The 18871-nt window shown below is 46.3% G+C and overlaps 1 protein-coding gene across 2 annotated transcripts; it reads right to left on the bottom strand.

The window, feature by feature from the left end:
• Positions 1-4056: 4056 nt before the first annotated feature.
• On the bottom strand, positions 4057-14279 carry LOC128848334 (putative olfactory receptor 2B3). 2 transcript variants are annotated; one of them, XM_054048309.1, is made up of 2 exons: positions 14257-14279; positions 4057-4963 (listed from the first exon to the last, which is right to left on the bottom strand). In XM_054048309.1, the coding sequence occupies exons 1-2, from the start codon at positions 14277-14279 to the stop codon at positions 4057-4059; spliced, it is 930 nt and encodes a 309-aa protein (XP_053904284.1). The 2 variants fall into 2 exon arrangements, with proteins under 2 accessions (XP_053904284.1, XP_053904283.1); XM_054048308.1 differs by lacking the exon at positions 14257-14279 and having other exon boundaries at positions 4057-4992.
• Between the last annotated feature and the right edge of the window lie 4592 nt (positions 14280-18871).

The raw sequence follows: 18871 nt of genomic DNA, 5'->3' as shown, positions 1-18871 counted from the left end.
CCGCTGTTTGCCAGAAGGTGGGACTGGGCGACAAGGGATGGATCACTTGATAACTGCCCTGTTCTGTTCATTCCCTCTGAAGTACCCAGCATTGGCCACTCTCGAAAGAAAGGATATTGGGCTAGATGGACCTTTGGTCTGACCAAGTATGGCCGTTCTTATGTTCTTCTTATGTTCAGCCTTGGCACAAATTAAGCACTGGCTTAATTAATCTAAGGACTTCCTAGGTTGTGTTCCAGTTCATTAATAAACTCGACTGTTTTGAGTGTCACTGTGTGAGTGTCACTGCAAATGTTGGATGACGTGCATTAACCCCCAAAGAGTGGACATGTCTCGATGAGGAGTCTGTCTCCGTTGGACTCACTGTACAGAGCTCACCGGGGGAAGCAGGAGGGCTGAAGATCAGAGGTTCTATCAAGAAGCTAATGAGGCCACATGGCCTACCCTGTGTGGGAGGAGTGAGAACCCTTTGGGGTCTGGCATACTGAAGGGGTTCCTCCTAGAGACTGTTCCAAAGCTGGGGGTGTAGCACCAATCCTGTGGACCCGTGACCACCCTCACTCCCGTGTGTCCTTTATCTTCTCCACCTCATTTCTTCTTTTTCCTACCCATCTTTTGTCTTCTGTTTATAAAAAGTCTGGCTTAGCTGGCTGAGACAATATATTTTGCAATACTGTTGTAAAAAGTCAAAAGGCTGTTTAATGGTGTGTTTGCCATGGTGCTAAGCAAACTAAGGTCTTTATATACCAAACCCCAGACCTTGTTTAAAGCTGTTTAATGTTGGACAGTTTTAGGGTCATGTTGACACCTTTGGCTCTTCGGACCCATTTATTCCATCGTCATTAATACAACAGGGGCCAGGTGCAGCGTACGTGTGATTTGGGAACAAAGGTAGTGTGGGTGTTCCTATAAGGAAGTCCTAGTTGTGTGACTGATGAAATATGGGGAATTTGCTGACACATTGAATCATCGGCATTATTGTAGGATGTGCTGAGCACAGTCCCAGGCTCGCTCTGGGTGGAGTCAACAACTTCCAGACACTTGGGACTTGGGAACAAGGGAAGTATGGCTGTGTGATGAATGTGGAAATGTTGGCAATATTTTTGTGAGTCATGTGCCTCAGTTTCCTTCGGTGCTTTTTACGGCTATGTACTGAGTGCAAAGGGAGGAGACAAGGTTGGACAGCTGATTGGAGACCAGAATAATCAGAAACCAGAATACACCTCCATCTGGCTTGGCTGAACTTGCTGTAAAGAGACACAGAGGGAGACCTGGTGCGGCTGTGACAGGGTGTTGGGAGGCCCTGCCCCTTTCATCTGCCATCAGACACATCTGAATCTGACTGCCCTCTATTCTTCCTTGAAAAGCATTCACTTTCCCCACCATTTCCTCATGTCCTCTAGTCTTTTACGCCACTTTTGCTGAATTGAATAATGGTCATGGTGCTTTACAGCCTTTTTCTTAGCCCTAGTCTACAATATGGATTTATCTCAGTATAACCACATTGCTCAGGGGTGTGGATGCAGTTATACCTACCAAACTCCTGGTGTAGACTGCACTAGGTCTATGGGAGGACTTCGCCTGTCAACACAGCTACTGTCTCTCGGGGTCTGTCCTGGAGTCTCCAGGAATTAAAGGTGAAGCTTTAATTAAAGATTATGTCATGTGATGAAACCTCCAGGAATATGTCCAACCTAAATTGGTCAATCTAGGGAGGTGGAATATGGGAGAAGGTCACCCGTCAGCATAGTTAGCATCTTCACTAAGCGTTACAGCGATTCAGCTGAGCCGGTGCAGCACTGTACATATAGACAAGCTCACAGACATTGACAGTATGCAGCATACAAGAAATTGCTTAGATGAGCAGCATAACAAAGGCACACAATACCCAGTCTTTATTAAAGTATCTGTCCTGCAAGGTGCTCATGACACAAAGTACCTCATTGCATCACACCTTCTGGCGCTATGCTTCCGATTGTCTAAATGTCATATGAGGAAAAGCTAGACTGGCTGCATATACTGCCAATAATTCAGATCATGAAAGTGGAGCAAATGCATGTAAATAACAAAGATTAGTGCAGTGAACTTGCAGTACATTCAGCATGAGACAAGTTTATATTAAACAAGTAGCAAAGCCAATTTTCTGTTATACATACATTTTATCTTCTACAAAGAAGAGAATATAATCAGCAGGCATTTCTAGTGGGTCAGAATTTAGACCATTTGGGTGCCTTGTTTGAGAAACACAACTTTAAAACTGCATTTCCTGAGTTTCTAAACATTTGATGTTTTTTATTTTATTGTTAGCACTCAGATTCTTGAAAGAGAATATGTGCTCTGTTATGAATTGCAAATTTTGAATAATGTCCTACATTCCAAACTTGGAATTAAAAATATCATTTCATTTTGACTTTTGGAACCTGCCAAATTTTTGTTTTCTGTTTTCAGATTTTGAATTTTCATTTTTCCCCAAGTTCCTACCTTGCTTTTTTTACTTCTTCAAAAGGTAGAATATATAAAATATGTAAGAAAGTAGGTCAACCGTACTCTTTCACACTTCTTTTCTTTGTTCCAAATGGTAAATTGTGAAAAAGAAAAAAAAATGGGTCACGTTTACATTTTTTAAATTTGTATTTTACTTTTCATATTGTGCTCAGACCCAGGTGCCAGTCACTCAAGTGAACTCTGCAGAACAGACATGCCTGGGGAGAGATTTGAAGGGAGATCAGCAATTCTGAAGAAAATTTAAATGGAATTATTTGGTAAGTGTGGCAATAAATCAAAATTGTTCAATCACTGGTAAATACTTGCAAAGTCACCTAATGTATTGAGCACTGAACTTAGTCTCAACAGCCCTGGGTTCTATTCCTGGCTATATGACTGGTTGGTGGATTTGCCTAGAGCTAGACACTGCAGGCCCTGTGCCTTAATTTCCCCAACTGTAAAAGGTGGTTAATAATAGTTACCTGCTTTGACGTGTAGGGATGAAAAAAATCCCTATTGGAGCTCGTCATTAATATGAATTAATTAGTTTTATTTATATAAAGTGTCTCTATCTCTATATGCATATTTAACATAAACATACAAGCCAACAAACATAAACTGGATTGTTAATGAATGTGTCCCTGCCCATGCAATCCAGCCCTACTAATAACTGGCCCACTTATTCTCCACAAAATCAACCTCTTCCCAAAGATTTGGGCTGAAATTCACAGCCAAGCAAAGGGCCAGGAAAATACCTATGCACCATTTACATCCTATTTTGAGAGTTTAAGTTCAATTAAGCTCTGATTGGCACATAATTTAATGAAGCATTTACTTCTGCAACTTTGTGTATTGACACCATTCTATTAGTATACATTTGCCTTATAAACCAACATAAATGTGTCCACATAGGCGTTTGCACCAGTTTTAAAACAATGCAAATTCTGTCCTTTCATGGCACATAGGTCTTCTGCTGGATCTTTACACAGGAATGAATTTCACCTTAGGGAATAGATACACCTTGTATTGCCTTAAACCATCTAAGGATGTCAGTCCAAACATAATGGATGGAGCAGTGATTTCTATAGTTAAGGAGCCTTCACTTAAAATGTCTTGTCATTAGCTCCCTGACGTATAACAGGGCAGCTCTATTAACTTAAACAACTCAAAATTGAGAGGCAGTATGGCAGGCAGTCAGGGGGAGTCCTGGGTTTTGAACACAGCTCATTCCCTTTCTCTGTGCCTTACTTTCCCAGTGTCACACAGTTATTCTGGGCCACAGCGAGGGATAGAAATCAGGAGTTATGATACCTAGTGCCCATTGCTCTAACTCACTAGATCCCCATTCCCTCCTGGAATGGTGAATAGAACCCAGGAGTCCTGAATCCCCACTCCTCCCTGGTCCAGCCACTGGACACTTCTCTCCTCCAAAAGCTGGGAAAAGAACCCAGGAGTCCTGACTTCTACTCCTACTGGCTGTAACCACTATCCCCCACTCCTATCCTAGAACTGGGACCAGAACCCAGGAGTCCTGAACCACATGACAATTCTTCTTCCCCCTTGATGCAAAGGTCATTTTTTACCCATCAATTTGACCAGAGCTCCTTTGACATCCTTGTTTCTCAGGCTGTAGATGAGAGGATTCAGGAGGGCAGACACCACACTGTAAAACAAAGAGAAGTATTTGTCCCTCTCAGGTGAGTAGCTGGAGACAGGACGCATGTACATGAACATGGCAGCACCATAGAAGAGTGTAACCATGGTGATGTGCGCAGTGCAGGTGGAGAAGGCCTTGAACCTCCCCTCCGCTGAGGAGATCCTCAAGATGGCCGCTAGGATGAACACGTAAGAAACCAGGATCAAGAAGACCGGGGTCATGAGCAGTATCACCCCCATCACGAAAAGCACCACCTCAGTGACCCGTGTGTCTTCACAAGCCAGCTTCAAAATGGCTGGCACCTCACAGAAGAAGTGGTTGATCTCATCTGGGCCACAGTAGGGCAGCCTCATGGTGACGCCAGTGTGCACCATGGCAAAGAAGAAACCACCCACCCAAGAGCTGGCGGCCATTTTGACACAGACCGACCTGCTCATGATGAGGGTGTAGTGCAGCGGGTGGCAAATGGCCACGTACCGGTCATAGGCCATCACAGCATAGAGGATGCACTCAGTTATCCCCAGGAAGAGGAAGATGTACATCTGGATAATGCAGCCTGTGTAAGAGATGCTCTTCTTTTTGGAGAGGAGGTGGAGCAGCATCTGCGGCACAGTGGTGGTGGTGTAGCTGATGTCCAGTAAAGAGAGGTTAGCCAGGAAAAAGTACATGGGCATGTGGAGACGAGAGTCGATCCTGATAAGGGCAAAGATGAGGCTGTTCCCAAAGAGGATGGCTAGGTAGATGGCCAGGAAGACCAAAAAGAACAGCATCTGCATCCCAGGCTGGCTGGAGAATCCCAGCAGGATAAACTCTGACACGGAGCTTCTGTTCTGCCATGTAAGATTTCTCATCATGTCTTACGTGACAGGGGGTGAGATGGGGTGGGGAGAGGGGTGGGGAGAGACAAATGACAAAAAACACATTCAAGGGGGATAAAGCACAGAAGGTTCATAGGTTCCATCTATCTCCACACATATGTGATCTTCATCACAGTAGTATCTGAGCGCCTCACAGTCAGCAATGGATTTTAGCCTCGTGACAGCCCTGCGCATGAAGGAAGCAGACACTATCTCCCATTTACAGTTGGGGAAATTGAGGCAAAAGGTAGATTAAGTCATTTACTTAAGGACATCTTTTCTTTAACCAGATAACATCAGGGCAGCATCATACTAGGCTCTGTTTGTACATGTATCCCTTCTACCAGGTGGAGTTGGCAGCACTATCTAGAGGTTCCTCTTAACAATACAAAACAGAGCTGGCTCCAGCCCCCACCCAATAATCTGAGAAAACTAAACGCCACCCCTGGGCACTTCTAAAAGGCAATAACTGCCCCACTAGCAAGCAATGAATCTGTGTGTAACAAAAGAGAACTTTTATTACAAGGGAAAGGGAACCTGGAATTAATTTTGAGAAACACCCACAACCATGATTCCAAAGCATGTAACCCTAAGCAAACACCCACCTCACAGTGCATTGGGCAGTATCTTCTGGCTCAGTTTCCCACTGTGTGGAGAGAAAATCTGACGAACGAAAGTCCCTTTAACATGTCACTCCCTTTCCCTCCGCTGCACCCCGCTCACGGTTGGCTGTCCTTGGTCAGCAAAGATCCGGAAGTGTGTTCCCCTCTCATCCCTGAAAATGAGAGGGGAAGGACATTGACCAATGCTGCTGATGCTGTAGTCTGGTGCCACTTGGCACCGCAGTTATCTCTGCAGTCATTAGCTGCCTGCTGTTACCCCCTGTAGACTCTCTAGTGTAGCCATAGCCCCGGAAAGCTTTTCCTGATACCCAACCTAAATATCCCCTGCTGCAAGCTAAGCCAATTACTTCTTGTCCTATCCTAAGCTGATGTGAAGAAGAACTGATCACTGTCCTTTTTGTAACAGCCTTTTACATATTTGAAGGCCATTATTATGTATGCTCCCCCCGCACCTCAGACTTCTATCCTCTAGACTACACATGCCCAGTTCTTTCCTCTCAGCTCATATTTGCTAAACAGCCTATCATTTTTATTATTCTCCTCTGGACTCTCTCCAATTTGCTCACAAATTCTTTAACTGTGGTGCCCAAGCTGGATGCAATACTCCAGGCAAGGCCCCACCAGCGCTGAACAGAGTGGAAAAATCACCTCCCCAGATTTACTGCTATGCTGTGGGGTCCAGAGCTGCATTGGTCCAGTCGTGCAAAGCAGCCATCAACCTGGCTTAAACAGACAGGTGAACGAGCTGTATGGCTTCCTTGGCTGCTTTCCCCATTTTGCTGCAGAGTGCTGTAAAGCACGCCTAGCGTACCAGTGATTCTGGTGCACACTGTTCTTTTATTTGGCCAGGAACATACCAGTGAGAGGAAGTTATTAATATGGCCCACGATGGAGCAGAGAAGAATGCAACAGCTCAAAATTAAATCTCAGTCTAAATCTGATACATTGCCAATTTAAACAGTGATTGCTAAAGAAGGACATCAGTTCCACCCTGGTATTATGTAGTATTTTATATAGATTCCCAAACAATCCAAAAGCGTGTGTTTGTGGGGCATCGATATGCACATTTCAGCTCTTGGGGTAGGGGCTGCGTCTATGCATGTTTTTTTCTATCTCTGTTTTTGAATCTCTATCCAGTGCCTTTGTATATATATCATCTTCCGACTGTATTTTCCACTTCATGAATGAGATGAAGTGGGTTTTAGCCCATGAACGCTTATGCTGAAATAAATGTGTTTGTCTCTAAGGTGCCACAAGTACTCCTGTTCTTTTAGCCACAAAACCTTCTCTAGTCCTCTCCTTATTCTGAATTTAACTAGTAGTCCATTTGTTCCAGTCTCTTAATTCTTATTTCTAGGAACATAGGCATTTCCAGACTGTAACAAACTACTTGTCCATCTCCTTCAATCACCTATCTACAGCTGTGGCCAGTATCAGCTTTGAATTAAAGGAAAGTGTAGGAAGCCCCCTAGTGGTTAATTATGCAATTACCAGCCCACAAGGAAAGTTTCCCTCCTAAACCCCAAGACTTAGAAGTTAGTTTAGGTTCCAAAGTTTGAGAGTTTATATCCTTTCCAATCATTTGGTCATTAATTCTCACCAATATATATACAAATTCCTCAGTGTGGTATTTTCATCACCACAGCATTCATTATAAAATCCACTTACCTTCATTTGTGAGAGAACAGCATAGTGTCTTTAGTTGTAAAAGTACACGATCCGGATTTATTAATCAAAAGGATCACTTTAAGCTAATTCCTCAGGCAAAGTTGCAGAACAGTGCCAGGTATTGTAGAAGACTTTTGGGTACCTCTCACTGGCTCCAGGTGTGGGGGGAAAAAACGAATAAAACAAAGATAAATTAAATAGTTTGCTAGTGTATGATAAATTTAATGAAAATGTGTTTCTAACTGAACTGAAACTGATATGATACAGGAGGCATGAATTTACAATGCTACATTGTTACAGATTTTCACTAGGTTAGACTATAAATGGGCTGAAGTTTTTGTGAACCACAGTTTTGGTCGTGTATGCATGCATAACAATTGTTAGTTTATTTTTCTTCAGCAGATTACAGAGTATTTGCTGTTTGTCCCATGATGTGAATCTGATTCACTGTCCCAGCTTCAAAAAGGTAAACACAATACACTGGACATAAGCAAAGGCTAAAATAATAAAAATGTCCATATAACACTGTGGGGAAAAGATCAATCAACTAAAAGAATAAAGGTTAAGAGTGGTTCGTTCCCTTCTCAGGTCCACTGCCCTATGAATAAACCCAAAGGTTCCAAGGGTTGCCTGCGAAAAGGTTTGAGATATTTCAAAGGTGGCTTTAAATCCCAGGCCTTTCTTTGGTTTGTTTTTAAATAAACTCAACAAAGGCAAAAACAACTTGTTATTTTTCAGGTCTCTCAGGGGTTTTGTCCTCTAGCCATTCAATTAAAACAAACTTGTTAGCTGAAAATATACACAATGTAAAAAGTTACTTATCTGCACCTCATGTCCCCAGGATATGACTGCTTAAAACATACTAATGTGTTTATCTTCACCATTACCTGCTCGGTAAGTAAGGATTATTATCCAAATTTTACAGATGGGGAAACTGAGGCACAGAGAGACGGTGGAACAGGGTTCTTAATCAACAGCAAGCCCCCATTGTAAAAGCCACTGTACAAACCCAGATGATGATGATGATGAGCAGAGTCCCTGTGTTGGGAAACTATAGTTTAATAAGCAGAACAGACAAAAGGTGGGAAAGGAGAAAGAGTTGAAGGATGAAATTAAATTATGACACCACTCAAGAGTATTGTCTGGTTACCATTTATTATATGGATTATTGTAACACCTAAAGGCACACTGGGCTGGGCCCTGCTTTAGTCTCTGCCCTGAAGATCTTAGCCTACATAGACAAGACAAAGAAAAGGCAGGAAAAGAGATGGCTATTATCCTCACGTTACAGATGGGGAGATGGGGCACAAAGAGATGGAGTCACTTGCTCAGTGTAGCACAGGGATTTGGAGGCAGAGAGGATGCAGGAGTGGATGGACCATGGGTCTCACTCAGTGCATCAGTTCTTATATTCCTTACTGAACCCAGCTATATTGAGTTCCAGCCCAGTGTCTTAACCAAAAGGCCATCCTGCTTCAAAGGGGTTTTTCTTTAATCTACTTTTACTTACGTTTATTCTGGATTATTATTAATTAATTTCAGTTGCCAAGAAATTATGGGGACAGATCTTACAAAACTGTGAGAAATCTCATCTCCCATTGCTGCCAGCATTTCACAACAGATGCTTGCCAAAAGGCCAGAGAGCTGGTATGATAGCATTCTGGTGATAGACACAGGCAAAATTTTTCAGACAAAACTCTTTTTCACTAAAAAAACCAAACAAACAATTTGGATCAAGTGAAACATTTTGCATATTCATGTCAATTTTGCCAAATTGTTTCACTCAAAACCACAAAAATTAGACTACAACATTAAGAAAAAAATTGAATAAAAATCAAGTTCTGTTTCGATAGTTTCAAAATGATTTTTTGCTCTCTCAGTTTCCCTGGGCAGCAGGCAGCAGTGCTCTGTTGCCTGAATCCCTTTCCCCACACTGCTACCTGCTGCATGTGGATCGGGGGGGTGGGGAAACACCACTGGGACACATGCAGGGCAGGGACAGTCTGCCGATTGTCCATTCACTGGCTCTGGCTGCCTTGGACCCCACTCTCACCTCCCCTGGGCATCAGGCACTGGAGTGGGGAGCAGAATCTGGGCAGCTGCAGCAGTGTGGAGGAAGTGGCTGGAGCCAGCCACATGGACGGTTGGCAGCCTGGTAAGGATCATGGCCTGGCCATGGGCAGGGCTGGCTTTAGGACCTGCAGGGCCCGATTCGAATACCCAGCAGCGGTCCGGGTCTTCAGCGGCACTGAAGGACCCCCCTGCCACCAAAATGCCGCCGAAGACCCGGAGCGGACTGCCGCCGGGTGAGTAAAAAAATTAAAAAGGCGCCTTAGGCGCAGGGCCCGATTCTGGGGAATCGGGGGAATTGGCCTAAAGCCGGCCCTGGCCATGGGGAGAGAGGATCAGGCCGGTGCTGGAAGAAGGGGCAGGTTTGGGAGAGTGAAAGCAAAGGGCTTGGAGGCTGGGCCAGGGGAAGCAGGAGGCTGGGGAGGGGAGGGGGAAATATGGGGCTGGAGAGGGGGGAGCAGGGGTAAGGGTGGATCCCCCCAGAAGAGAAAATGCAGTTGTGGGGTCGCCTTATTGAAAAGTTTGAGAACCACTGGACTAGACAATCAAAGTGATCCCTCCTGGCTTTGGAATCTATGCATAGATGCATCTATGAATAATGCAAACCCCCCCCCACCAATGCACCTTCTCAGGTCCTGCACCAAGTGTCTCTCAGCCATATCCAGCGAGCTAAGAGGAGGGGAATGGAGGGCCTCAAACATAAGCCCTTGTATCAGAGGCCTGGTATGAGGCCTGCAGCCCAGGCTAAAGTAGTGGTCCAAGCTTTGTTGATATAAAGAAAAGCCAGGCTGTGAGCAAGAGGCAGGCCCTACTCACAGAATCTGTTAAGAACAGGGCTGATATTGCAGAAACACACACTCCTCAGAGGTGCTAGGCACAAAACACAGATGCAAACACATTCCAGAAGGGTGGCACTAGAACACCTCAATACCAACCGATTCCCCAAAGAGAACAGGAGCATCCTGACCCATCCTAAAGAAAAGGTCAGGAAGACAGTGTGATTGATAGAGATGTTTTGATCAAACCAACATGTACAAAGTAATGGGTGTCACCTAAATACGTCTGAGGGTGGCACCTTGCCATGTCAGAGGAGCAATACGTAACTTGTTTGTATCGGTGTATAAAGAGGGGTCTCAGAGGGAGTATCTTTGGCCAGCTGAGGGGGGAATGGAAAGTCCCGTCATTCACTGCGCCGCATCCACAGTCACGGGCATACATGTCTAGTATCCCCGTAGAGTCTGCAGGATATTTATACCATGCTTCGACAACAATAAACCTGGCAGGGTGCCTTCATACTCAATGGATCTTGTGGTCATTGGGCAGTTCACTCGAGGCCTGCTGTGCCAGCTGCCTGCGCAGAGATGAACACACACGCAGCCAAACATCTGATGACAGGGAGGGGGGAGTAGACTGGTCCATTGGAATTGCGGCACGGGAGGGCACTGGTCCATCGTGAAACTTTGGAGCTCTTTCCCTCTGTTTGACATACCACCTCTCCACACTCCCCCACCGCGGACAACATCACAAATGGAAGAGTAACAAGTCCACAGGACAGCGCTTCTCTGGAGATGTCTGTGTTATCACAGGTTTGGAGAACCCTGATTTTGAAGGATTTAGGTGAAGGTACCGCATGAGGGCGGCAAAGTGACTGGATAGTAAGAGTAGGTTGCAGTGTCCAAGGACAGATTCTGCAGAGTTTCTCAACCATGTGGGTCATGACCAAAAACTGGCTTGCCAGAACATGCCAAAGGGTAACATGGGGAGCTGCAGAGAAGGTTCGATCTGCACTGACCCCACAGCAGCACCTCCTGCAGCTCCCATCCCACAGTGCTGACTGGTCTCGGCTCCCCAATCCAGGCCTTGTAAAATGGTACATGGGAGTCGCAGCGCTGCTCAGGTTGGGCCTGCCCACCCCGAGCCATGTTCCAACCCTGGAGATCACAGTGCCTGGAGCAGGGAGCCAAGACCAGCCAGCTCCATGGGACGGGAGCCGTGACTTTGTTTCTTGCCCATGATCTGTTCCTGACCTTTACTAAAAATAAACATGTAAATATCTTAGCCTTACTCATGGTGTACTTATTTAGTATTTATTACATTATTATAGATAATATATACCCTGGAGAAGAAATGTTTAGTAAGCCAAATGTTTTTTGCACTAAAGCTGTTTACTGTGTTGCAACAAGCCATCAAGGTTTACAATGGATCCTGAGCTCCGGAGATTGAGTCCCACTTAGATTCTATGAACTTTGGCTTCTTTACATTTTAGAATGAAGGAAACATCTCCTTGTTAGAAGGGGCAGTAGCTAAAGGGTTAATCACCCCATGCAAAAAAAAAAAAAATCACTGGCTAATCTAATCAAGTTTAAAAAAACAAACCCAGTCATAACTTGGCAATTGGATGTAAATTTGTCAGGGACTTGAACTATCCCAAAGATTCCCCTGGGGCAGCTATCTCACAAAGGACATCCACTAACGTTTCATTAACTGGGACATTCTCTCCAGAGTTTCCATTGTGAAGCTTTTGTTTGGTGAATAAAATAATGCAGTTGGCTGGGTCCAAATGAATAATCATGAGTATTAGTAACGTCAATGTTTTGGAGGCATACAGTTAAACAAATGATAATTAGGTCTTGGTGGGGCCTTACTGAAGACTTTATGTCTTAAGGGTTACTAAGAACATTCTTGTTACACAAAAAGTTGGAGGTGGCACTTTGGGGTTTTCAGCTGAAGCAGAAAGAAACCCAGGAAAATAAAACAAAACGGTTTTATTCAGTATTTTTAACAGCCAGATTTTCTAACTTTCGATCTAAAGTACCTGTATGGCTACCTTGACCATAATATTTGGGCACCTCACAACAACCTTTCATGTGTTTATCCTCACACTATCGCTGTTAGGTAGGGAAGTGGTACTACCCCCATTTTACAGATCGGGAACCAGAAAACAGAGAAATTGCAAGTACGTCTATTCCGCAATTACAAGGTGTGAATGCAGCCCGAGCGGACATACCTGAACTAGCTTCAATCTGGCTAGCTCAGGTTTCAGAACAGTGACGCCCCAGCAGGGCGAGTTTCAGCACAGACTGTACAAAGCCAGATGGAACCCTGGGACATTACTCACCGGGCTAGCCCATGCTGAAGGTCACAATGTCGGGACTTCAGTGCTCCGGTACCTGAGTTAGCTAGATGAAAGGTATCTCAGATAGGTCTGCTCATGCTTCAGTCATATCCTGTGACTGCAATAGAAACATACCCTTAGTGAGCCTCCCAGCATGGGTGGACAGACTTGTGTTAGTGCATGAAAAATAGCAGCATGGACATTGCAGCACCAGGACAGGCTCCAGCTAGCACCCAAGTCCAAACCTGCCTAACCCCCGGGATCTGAGCTTGGATGAGTAGCTAGAGTCTCCACTGGAGCCGCAATGGCCATGTGGCTATTTTTAGTGTGGTACCTTGAGCGAAGCTAATGTGAGTCTGTCTAGCTATGCTGGAAATCATGTTCCCAGCAGCGGTGTAGACATACCCCAACAGACTTGTCCAAGCATACAAAGGAAGTCTGGGTTGGAGCAGGGGTTTAAATCCAGCCCTCTTATATGGTAGGCTAGAACCCCAATAATAGATACTTATCTTTAGAGAGACAAGGTGGGTAAGGTAATATCTTTTATTGGACCAACTTCTGTCAGCAGGGCCGGCTTTAGGCCGATTCAGCAAATTTGGCTGAATTGGGCCCCGCGCTAAGAGGGCCCTGCACCGCAGCTCTCCACACCGCCCCCAGCTCACTTCCCCTTCCTCCCCTCCCCTGAATGCTCCGCCCCCTGCTCCTCCCCCTCCCCTGCTTCCCGCGAATCAGAGGTTCATGGGAAGTCTGAAAAGAAGCAGGGGAGGACAGGCAGCACCAGGTAAGCTGGGGTGGCGGGGGGGCGCGAGAAGGGCTCCGGGGAGGCGCAGCCCAGTCCAGCCCTGGCCGAGCAGCTCCCTCCGGCCCCGGTTCTGGCCGAGTGTGCCGGCCAGGCCCCGGCCGAGCACCCCTGGCCCTAGCGGCTCCGGCCCGGCTCAGCTCCGGCCCCCACGGCGCGGCTCAGCGCGGCTTGGGTCCGGCCCGGCCCCCACGGCGTGGCTCGGCTCTGGCACAGTTCGGCCCCACAGCTCGGCTCGGCTCGGGTCTGGCCCGGCCCCGTGGCTCGGCTCCAGCCCCCCGGCCCGGCCCCCGCAGCCCGGCGTGGCTCCAGCCCCCCCGGCCCGGCCCCTGCAGCTTGCCTCAGCTCCGGCCCCCCGGCTTGGTTCCGGCCACCGAGCGGCTCCAGGCCAGACCCAAGCCCCACGACCCCAGCCGGAGCTCCGGCCAGAGTGTGGCTCGATTCCTGGGGGCGGGGCTTGCGGCAAGCCCCGCCCCCAGGAAGCGGGCCCCGCTCTTGCTAAACCCGGCCCTGTCCGTCAATGAGAGAGACAAACTTTGGAGCTCACCCAGTGCTCTTCTTCAAGTCCTGTGTAAGCTCAAAGACTTGTCTCTCTCACCAACAGAAGTTGGTCCAACAAAAGCTATTACCTCATCCACCCATCTCTCTAATATCCTGGGACCAACACAGCTACCACACTGCAGATATATATTTATCTTTTTTATTTGGGCATAAGCTTTCATGGGTAAATCTGTTAGTCTTTAAGGTGCCACCGGATTCCTCATTGTTTTAGTGGATACAGACTAACACAGCTACCCCTCTGATATTTATCTTTGTTTATTTGGTCTGTTGAGAACCTTTTGAGGAGGGCAAAGCTGTCTGGAATTCGATTATAGCTCACAATGAGGGTGCTATCTCTGCCTTACCTATATAAGGTGTTCACTACCGCAAATTATGGTACCTAACTTTTAAAGTACAGCTAACAAGCAATTCATTGAGTATACTGATTTATTTCCATATGCTCCATTGTTGATAATAGACTGCAGGATGACATGTATTTGACCACTATAAAATTCAGGTTAGGAAAATGTACTTGATAAGTAATTATTTTTATCAGTGCAACTGTAACCAACTATTTATAGACAGGTTGTTGCATGCACAGTCATTCTTATATCTCTCTATCTATCTATTTACAGTGAAAACTGTGTTATTCATCACTTTATCAACCTGAAAGCTCTATTCACCGGGATTTCTGATATCTCTCAATAGAAATCTTCAATCTAGTAACTGGGACTAATATATTGCCCAGGAGGTTATGCAATTGCATATTCTGCACTCTACTTTTACGCAAAAGAGGCAGAAGACAAGTAAGCAAAGTGATCTCAGGGATTTATTCAAAAATCCAGCTTCCAGGGTGTGTCATAGGGTCATTACAGATTCAGCCCAATCTCCTACACCTACAATGATAATTGATGATAATGATGACCCTGAGGCCCTGCAAGGAAAGATTAAATTATGTTCAGTATAGTTTTAGTGCTAAGTGTATTTTTAGTGATCTGGGTGTATGCCATGCGCTGCCCATATTGATATGTAGTGTCATAAGAAACTACTGAAAAGTTTGGGGACCATTGATTTAGCTATCTATCTATCTTAGTGCAGTGTCCCAAAGATTTGCATTTCCTGTGTAATGTGCCTTCATTACAACTGATCTTCACTGTGGTAGATGTAGCTATACTGAATGGCGGAAGGACGAGATGCAGGTGGCCAGAGTTCACACTACCATATGAAGCAAGGTGCAGATATACCTAAAGGGATCAGGGATCCCTTCTTTCTGTTTGAGTTATGTAGAGAGACAAGCTGGGCAAGGTAATATCTTTCATTGGGCAGACTTCTGTTGGTGAGAGAGACAAACTTCCACCCAGAGCTCTTTTTCAGGTCCAGTAAAGGTACTCAGGTTGCCTCAGTAGAGGACCACAATGGTGTGTTCTTGCCAGGGGACACTGCAATTTTATAGCCCCGCAGCCCTAACCCCGCATGCCTGAGTGAGCTGACCTGGGCCAGCCAGGGGTGTTTTATTGCAGCATAGACATACCCTTTGAGACCTCCCAGTCAGTTTTTAATCCATTTAATGTGTGCTGTTTTGATTTGTATCATTCTAGTTTCCTATTGTATCCGCAAAGGGGTACACTTACAAGCGGGAGGGGGATCAACAGGGCTCTCTCAGCTGGCCGAGGTGCAATGAGCTGGCACTCTAGGCATGAGACACAGAAGTCTGCCATGTCTCGGTAGATCCCTGGCCAAAAGAACCAGGATAAAATCCAGGCTACCATCTTTTCCCTTCCAAGGTGCCCAGCCGCGGGTATGGCATGGGCGAGTTGCATAACCTCCCTCCAGTACAGTCGGGGCACCAAGAGTTGATGTCAAACCTCTTCAGTCGGTTGGTCTTTCTCTATGACAGATGGTCACCTTGAATCTCAAAGCGTGGGAACTGTCCTGCTTGGTGAGGTTCAACAGTCTCCCCCTTCACCGCTGCCACCTAGGCATATGCCCAACTCAGGGTGTCGTCAGCCTGTTGCACCTCCACAAAGTCAGAGAGGTGAGTCAGGATCTCCAATTTGGGTAATGGGGGGAGCTCCCCTCCTGGTTGGGAAGGGGTCTGGTTGGCCTGGGTTGACGCTGAGGACTGGGAAGTCCCTTCAGCAGGGTCAGCAACCTCCCGTTCCCCCGCAAGGGTCGCAGCTTCAGGCCGGCCAGTGGCCAGAGGCAGGGGCCCTTGGCTATCGAACAGGGGTCCCACCAGTTTGGCTAACAATTCCCCAAAATACTTCAAGTCCCTGCCTAGGGTAGGCCAGTGTCAGGGCCAGACCGACCATCGGAGGCTTTTCACATCTCCTCACCATTAAAGTCACTTAGGGGCTGGGATTAGGCACCACTGTACTTCGAACCAGAGTCTGGGCACACGCTGACTAGTAGATTCATTACTTCTCTCCCATTTACCCGCAGCAGGATGGTCAGTTTTGCTGGTTCCCTGGGGGGTGCTCATACTCACAAAGCCCAGACCTTCCCAAAGCTTCATTCCATGTACAGACAGTCTCTGAACCAGTGCCCAGAATGACCACACGTGAAACACGGGTCCTGATCTTGGGTGGCGCATGGGGTTTCCTGCCTGGATACCCATTTGGTCTGGTCATGATGGGTCTCCCCGAGTTCTGGGCCAACCAAGGGCTCTGTCTGGGCCTCTGGTGGACCTGTGGACTCCTGAGCTGGAGTGCAGGTAAACGGCTCTGGACCTCTGGGTTGGGAAGCCCTGGCATCCCTAAATCCTCGAGTCCTCTGGAGCTTTGGTAGGGAGGGAGGAGGCCAACGTTCTTCACGATCCTGGGGTCCATGGGTAGTACCATCCTTTAGGGGCACAGGGGTCTTGGTTCCAGCTGACCCTGAAGGGGGCATCATCATGGGGGACTTGCTGGCTAGGTAGTTCTCCAAGAGCTGGATGGCATCCGTCATGGTGTCAGGGTGATGCCACAACATCCACTCTCTTCCCCCAGTGGGTAGGATCTGGACAAACTGCTCTAGCAGGACCTGCTCAGTGACCTGCACCCCCATCTTTGCTTCTGATTTGAGCCATCTCCAGAATGAGTTGTGCAGCTTCTGGGCAACAGGCAAGGTCGGGCTCCTGGCAGGTATCGCTCTCCCTGGAAGTGTTGCTGGAATGCTTCCTCTGAGATATCTAGGATGTTGAGGATCGTTGCCTTAACTTGGGCATAGTCCTGAACAGCGGTGGGATCTAATGCATGGTATGCAGTCTGTGGCACCCTGGTTAAGTATAGGGCCAGCACTGCAACCCATTAGTCTCGGGGCCAATGGGTTACTGTGGCCACCCACTCGAAAGTCTCTAAGAAAGCCTCAGGATCATCGTTGGGCCTCACTTTGGCAAGCCTAATAGGGGCAGGGTTAGGCAGCTCGGCTGGAGCAGCGGGTCACAAAATGGATGTGACTTGTTGGACCAGCTGCTGCTGCTGTTGGGCTGCCAATTCGTGAACTAACTGTACTGCTGCATGGCCATCCACTGCAGGAGTTGTTGTTGTTGCTGTTAATGGTGGGTGTTTTGCTCAGCCATCCATTTCAGCAGCTGTTTCATCTCCATTCAAGGGTTTGTACTCAGGACTTTTTTTTTTTATTCCCTTCAGCAGGGACTAGATCAGTGCCTGCATTCTCCACCATTTGTGATAGGGCCTTCAGTGGCCGGACAGCCGAGTGGCTAGCTCGTTGGCTGGGGGGCTGTAAGAGGACCTGTGTCGCGCAAACCCCTAAACAGGGGAAATGGACCTTTCTTCCATCCATGAGCGAGGGTTCAGAATCTGTTTTCCTGAGCTGCTCCCCATGCAAGTCCTTTTAGTTTGGGGCGTGGCCCTGCTAGTCCAGTTTTCATGCAGTTGGGGCTTATCTGAAGATTCCCCTTGGCAGGGGAAGACTTACTTGCCTCCAGTGGCTGTGTTGGCAGGCCGGTTGCTGGTCTGTGCCTTCAGAAAGGTATACAGAGAGCTCCTGCCTCTTTGCCAGTCAGCTCCTGACTGAACCAGACTCTCTTCTTTTCTCTCCCCTCCAGGCCTGGCATTGGCTGCAGGTATAACGGGATGGGGCTAGGTGAGCCCACTGGTTTTCTTTGACCCCTGCTGTGCCCAGCAGCAATCTCTCTGCTCCTTCACACCCTTCTTTAATTCTTTATTAATAGTGTCCTGTATCAGCCACTCCATTAATATTTCCCAGATCGATGTCAGGCTGACAGGCCTACAATTACCTAAGTGATCCCATTTACTCTTTTTAAAGCAGACTTTCAGTCTTCTGGAATTTTTCCAGTGTTTCAAGAGTTATAGAAAATCACCATTAGTGGTCTAATGAGCTCCTCAGCCAACTCTTTTAAATCTCTTGGATGCAAGTTTTCCACATCTGTTGACTGAAAACCACCTAACTTTAGTAGCTGCTCTTTGACATCTTCACAAGATACTATTGGAAAGTCTCATCATCATATGATATGATGACAGTATCTGGGTTTTTTTCCTAATATAGAACAGAAGTATTTATTGAACGTTTGCCTTTTCTGCATTATTATTGATAATGATATTATTATTTCCATTTAGTAATGGTCTAATACCATTATTAGGATTCTTTTAGTTCCTAATACTTAAAAACTTCTTATTGTTCTTAATTCTGCTGGCCGTAGATTTCTCCTAGTGTCCTTTTGTTTACCTTATCAATTTTCCACATTTTCTAGCTTTTAATTTATGTTCATTACTATCAACTTTCCATTTCTTCCATTCGTTATATATTATTTTCTTCTTTTTGTATCTCACTTCCCCTCAGAACCATGGCCCATGTTGTTGTTGTTGCTGTTTTTTAAACCAGTGTGACCTTTTTCATTGATTGTGTTCTTAAACAGTTCCCAATGATCATTTATACTATTCTGTTTAAATTCTTCCTCCCAGCTAATTTGTTTCATAACTGTTTTTAGAATTGTGAAATTTGCCCTTTTAAAGCATCAAGTATCTAAAGTATTGGTTGTGTCTTTATTCTCTTGGCACATAACAAATGTGTTCAAGTCAAAATCACTTGTGTTTA

Source organism: Malaclemys terrapin, chromosome 13 (assembly GCF_027887155.1).
Source record: "Malaclemys terrapin pileata isolate rMalTer1 chromosome 13, rMalTer1.hap1, whole genome shotgun sequence".
In the NCBI taxonomy this organism is placed as follows: Eukaryota; Metazoa; Chordata; order Testudines; family Emydidae; genus Malaclemys; species Malaclemys terrapin.
Note: the sequence above shows the minus strand (reverse complement) of the source record. Positions and strands in the feature narration are given on the sequence as shown.